This window comes from Montipora capricornis, chromosome 3 (genome assembly GCF_036669925.1).
Source record: "Montipora capricornis isolate CH-2021 chromosome 3, ASM3666992v2, whole genome shotgun sequence".
NCBI lineage: Eukaryota > Metazoa > Cnidaria > Anthozoa > Scleractinia > Acroporidae > Montipora > Montipora capricornis.
The window spans coordinates 69,404,935-69,409,934 of NC_090885.1; the positions used below are offsets into that span (position 1 = coordinate 69,404,935).

General features: G+C 40.2%; 1 protein-coding gene across 1 annotated transcript in view; it reads left to right on the forward strand.

Annotated features, from left to right (window-relative positions):
* Nucleotides 1-3,854: 3,854 nt before the first annotated feature.
* The window catches only part of LOC138041023 (uncharacterized), a 6,823-nt gene continuing 5,677 nt past the window's right edge, over nucleotides 3,855-5,000 (forward strand). Inside the window, exon 1 of the mRNA XM_068886788.1 lies at nucleotides 3,855-4,254. Coding sequence (XP_068742889.1) covers nucleotides 3,970-4,254 — 285 coding nt within the window. The 5' untranslated portion in view covers nucleotides 3,855-3,969. The remainder of the gene's footprint in view (nucleotides 4,255-5,000) is intronic.

The following is a 5,000-nucleotide window of genomic DNA, read 5'->3' on the forward strand; positions in this document are numbered from 1 at the left end:
GCACGCAAGGTAATAAATTATTTCAAAAGATGTTCCAGTATAGCTCTGTGATGGACTTTTGCGTAAGAAATCTTCAACATTGAAATCCCAGATGCGCGGGTTTTTATGTTTCCGTCGCTTGAGTTTATCTGCAGTGTTGTGCAGCGATGTTGCAACCTTTAAGTGTCGCGAGAAACTTCAGGTTCGCGCAGTTAACTCTTGCAGCCTTTAAGCAGCCACTTCCAGCGCTGCTTTAGCGATGCTTAAACGTGATAAAAAATTGCAGCGCTTTCGCTTTACTTGGATTCCTTTAGGGATAAAATTGAAACATCACAGGCACATGCTGTAATAGTGAGGTTTTTAAATTTATTTCCCAATAAGATTTTTAAGTTGCACTTAGTTTCGGCTTGACCTTGAAGCGTTTAACACCGTTTCAGAGCTGGGGGTGCTTTTAGTATGTAACGTAGCTCGCCAAGAGTCCAAGCATAACAGGTTCTACTCGGATACTGGAGTCAGCTCTGTCACAGTGAAGCGACTAACTATGGGTCTATTGTTATTATAGTTTAATCACCGCGAAAAATAGAAAAGCTTTCTTTCTCTTACAGTTTGTTTGTTTGATTGTGAAGGTTTATTCTTTCGGTAGCTCGTTTAACGTCACCTATGTTACTACACTTGAGAGGTTTTTTTTTGTTGAACGACTTGATTCAACAACAACTTGAAAGTGTTCACCACTGTTCAACGTTTCTTTTGTTTCAATTTTAAACAACAGCTTTGCATGTTTTCGCATCCCTTTATCCTAGCAACGATTTTTAAAAGGAAGTCAACTGTTTGGATGATGATTTCGCATTCCTTTGGGGCGAAAGTTCGAGTCACAACAAAAGATACGTGCTATATTAATTTGTTTTCCAGGGGAGGCCCTGGTCCAATATATGAATGAAGGGTTAGTTTCTAAAGAAACTATGGTCCAATATAGATTCTTTTATCAGGCCAGTCCAATATAGATTCTTTTATCAGGCCGCAGTTGTGGTCACAAAAAAAGATATTTGGGCGATGCGAGTGGCCAAAATTCTCAACTGAAACCGATAATGAGGGTCTGAATGGGAGGGTCCACATGTCGGTTTTCGGTTAAAATTTTATTACTTTGTCGGTTGTCGGTAAATCCCAGTTAATTTTTTTGTCGCTAGTCGGTAATTTTTCCCTTGTTTTGTCGGTACGTAGTCAGTAATATTTTGTAGCCCTTTGTCGCTAGTCGGCTAACCCCATTCACACCCTCGATAATTCCAAAACTTACATTTTTCGCAATTTTCGTCGTAAAAAGAATGAGGTCTGTTTCTGATGATCCAATTTAGCAATGTCCTGAGGTTTTTATAAGAATCTGTCGCAAATTACCTAATTTGACCTTGAATAACCACGTTCTGTTTTCGCCTGGCCTTGTAGCTCAGTGCGTAGAAATGCAAGTCCTTTCACGTGAAAACATGAGCCCGACAAATTGACCTGGGGCCCGTTTCTCGAAGGTCCCGAAAACTTTTCGGGCCCGAAAAGCCATTTGTGAAACTGCCAACCGCTCGTTTTGGAAAGTCAATCTTTCAACATGTTTTAAAGGTAATAAAATGAAAAATCACTGTGAAGTTTGATGACTTAAATCCTTTCCGTTCTTGAGATACAAAGGAAAGTGTGACACCCGAAAATGGCCCGTAAAGTTTCGGGCCCCGGCTCCCCATATCACCGCCACCGAATAGGCCATGGGTTCGAATCCCTTTGAAGCTACATGAATTTTTCAGGTGTCTTTAAGGGACAATTGCTCAAGTTGTGCCCAGGTAAGTAAAAGGATCACTTCTCCCTTTGAGTTTCTCTTCCAGTGTTGGTTGAGCATCGGGCTGTCATGCGGGAGGTCGTGAATTCGACTCCGGTCGGACCAACACTCAGGGTCTTTAAATAACTGAGGCGAAAGTGCTGCCTTTCAAGTCTTCTCGGATAAGGACTATAAAACCGTAGACCCGCCTCACAAATATCTTCCATGTTCTCTGTGGGACCTTAAAGAACCCACGCACTATTCGAGAAGAGTAGGGGATGAAGTTCCCGGTGTTGTGGCTGTCCTCTATGATTATATGAGTGGATGGGTATAGCAGGTCCACATCAGCTGAATAGCTGCCAAAACTTGAACCTGCTCAAACAAATAAATAACAAACGAAAAGGAACTTTTATATGTCATGATGCAAAGCGAAGTTAAAGTCCCTTCAAAGAGAATCGGTGGCAACTGAATTTGATGTTCAGGAGTCATCCTCCAGGAATCGACCTTTGGTTCTTTTACAAGCGTTTTCTTGCGGTTTAATTAAGGCATTACACCAGGGAAAACTATTTATTTTGAAAGTGACATTGCTTTTTTCCGGTCCAATATGCATGATATTGGTTGAGGTCACACTTAGCAGTTTACTAAGGTAAAAACCCTTAACTATGGAATAAAAAAGGTAAACAAAGTTTACTATGGTAAAACGCATAAGCTGACTTGTACATTTCCCAGACGTTTCAAATGTCGAGTTGATGACAGACGGGAATTTTCGAGTTCCGTCGTAATATATTTCGTGACTGCGCCATGGATCGTGAACGTGTTGTATCTTCGATTGTGGCTCTTTTGTTTCTTATCGTTGCAATCCATAAAGCTCATAGATTTAGATTTCCGGCTCTTTACCTTGTTTTTGAAAGGAGGCAATGTGAGCCTCCAAAGCACATGTATATAGTGGGCGCACGCAAATTCAGCAAAGTCACGAAATGCTTCTCAAAATCAGACAAGATGTCACCTAAATAAACAAAGTTTAGATAAACGCTAGATAAACCATGCTTTTTCAGATGGTTTTACTATAGTAAACTTTGCTTTCATCCGACCGCCGTTGCTAACACAACAGACTAGAATTGCGTTTAGCATGGTAAAGTGAGAAAACCCATTTACCATGGTAAACTTTCGTTTACTATGGTAAAAAAAGCTTAAGTGTGACCTCAACCAATGTCAACAAAATGCCAATATGTGAACAAAAACAAAAATTGAATAAAACGCAAATCATGTCAAATATTTTTTTCCAAAATAACTATCTCACGTTATTCCGTGAATTCACTTATAGAGAGGAAAAAAACCAAGCCAAGTAGAAATGATGTAAAAATTGTTAGTCTTTGTTAATGAGATATCATTTATTTAACAATTATTCCGTGAGCGCGCTTTGGATATGAGATCGTAAATAGCCAACGAGGCGCGTAGCGCCAAGTTGGCTATAACTAGCTGTCTCATATCCAAAAGGCGCTAATGAAATAATTGTTTTATTAAGTTCCTTAAACTCCAAAAGTTTGGAAGTACGAAACACAAGCGAAAAAAGGGAGAAAATCCTAGTGAAATCGAAAAACCTTGATGAAGTTGCGATGTTGTGTAATACCTTGTGGTCAGACAGACGCAGGGTCATCACAAAAACATTTCTTGCCTTTTCGCGTATTTCTAAAATGTCGGAATTGATCCAAACTTTCCACAAAAACGCTTTTTTTTTTGCTTTGAGAGAAATTTTGCTTTCTGGCGAAAAAAGTTTTAGTTTAGCAACGCTAAGCTCAATCGTTTACCGTATATGGTCAAACTAAGGTATACGAGCTGATAACCGGGGGGGAGATTGAGTGAACCAATCAGAGCACGGGAAATGCATTATCCGAGCTTGAGAATTTAATAATTAACGTTATACTCGACAGTTGATTGACATCGGTGGATTGTTGTGATATTCAAAGGAAAATATTCTCGCTGGTTACGAAGACGCTCCTTTTGTCATTAAAATCTGCATCGACTCCACTGCTTGTGCAGCCAATAATTTTAATCCAAGCAGGTGACGTCAATGGCATCATTTTATAAAGTGTCATTGGCGCTCTCTGAGCAACACAGTTTCTTTGGAATACTCGGGGGAGAACTCTGATATTCACAAGGCTTGTACCATTTTCCCAGCAAGTGGAACAGCGTCAATCATGAAAGTCACTCGTCAACTTACCGTTGTCTTGGCACTGGTTGTGTTCTGCTGCGCTGCCAGCGCGGATATGCACTACGCGAGTCTCATGTCTTCCGATGGGACTTTCGAGTTGAAATGGGGATACAGGGACGACACAGTTCAAATGTTGTACTTTATGATGAAGTGCAAAAACACCGGTTGGTGCGGAGTGGGTTTCAGCTCCATGGGTAATGGTACAGGCATGAAAGATTACGATATTGCTATTGGTGGATACGAGATACGTACCCTCTCCGGATATCTTGGTGTAAGTTCAGTGTTTAGCTGGTATTGCTAGTCTTTTTTTTATCATTATTTTTCGTGTGGAAAGCTCGATTGGAATTATAAACCAAAATGGGAGAGATCTGCTGTCACTTTGACAGTTAATTAATGACAGGTTTTCTGTTTGGTGTTAGCTGCAAATGCCATAAACCACCTGGTATAAGTTTTGCGCAAATTACCTTAAACCCTGATCACGATACCCTACTCTGATACTGCACGTTCGATAAACCAGTTTCATTGCGAGAGTTCACTGCGCGTTCAAGTCCATGAGTTGCTAAGCGACTCGCTAATTTTGTAGTCGATTTTTATCGCACCAAGTCTTTCAGGTCTTTCCTAACTTTGTTCCCTTAATTTGAATTTTGCGGGCGATATTTCCCGTTCAAACATTGACATAAATTGTTTCGTGTAAGAGATATCGGAAAGCGAGCAAATCGAAAATAAGAGTGGACCCTAAGGCTAGAAAGTTCTATATTCCGCTAGTGCGGTGAATAATCGATCCTTTGGTAATCGATGCAACTTGCCATCTCCTAGTTTCCACAAATTTCGTTCATGGGGAGACATTGACATAGGTGTTTTCACTGATTAGTGAATTCGACTTTAATCAATTATTCAATTCGGCAATGATAAAATTATTCGTATTTAACGATTGAAAAGCTGGTCTCTTGTTTTGCTAAACAACGGTAAAACAAGGTCTCACCAGCCAGCTCATCGAAACACCTGTATTTTTGCCAG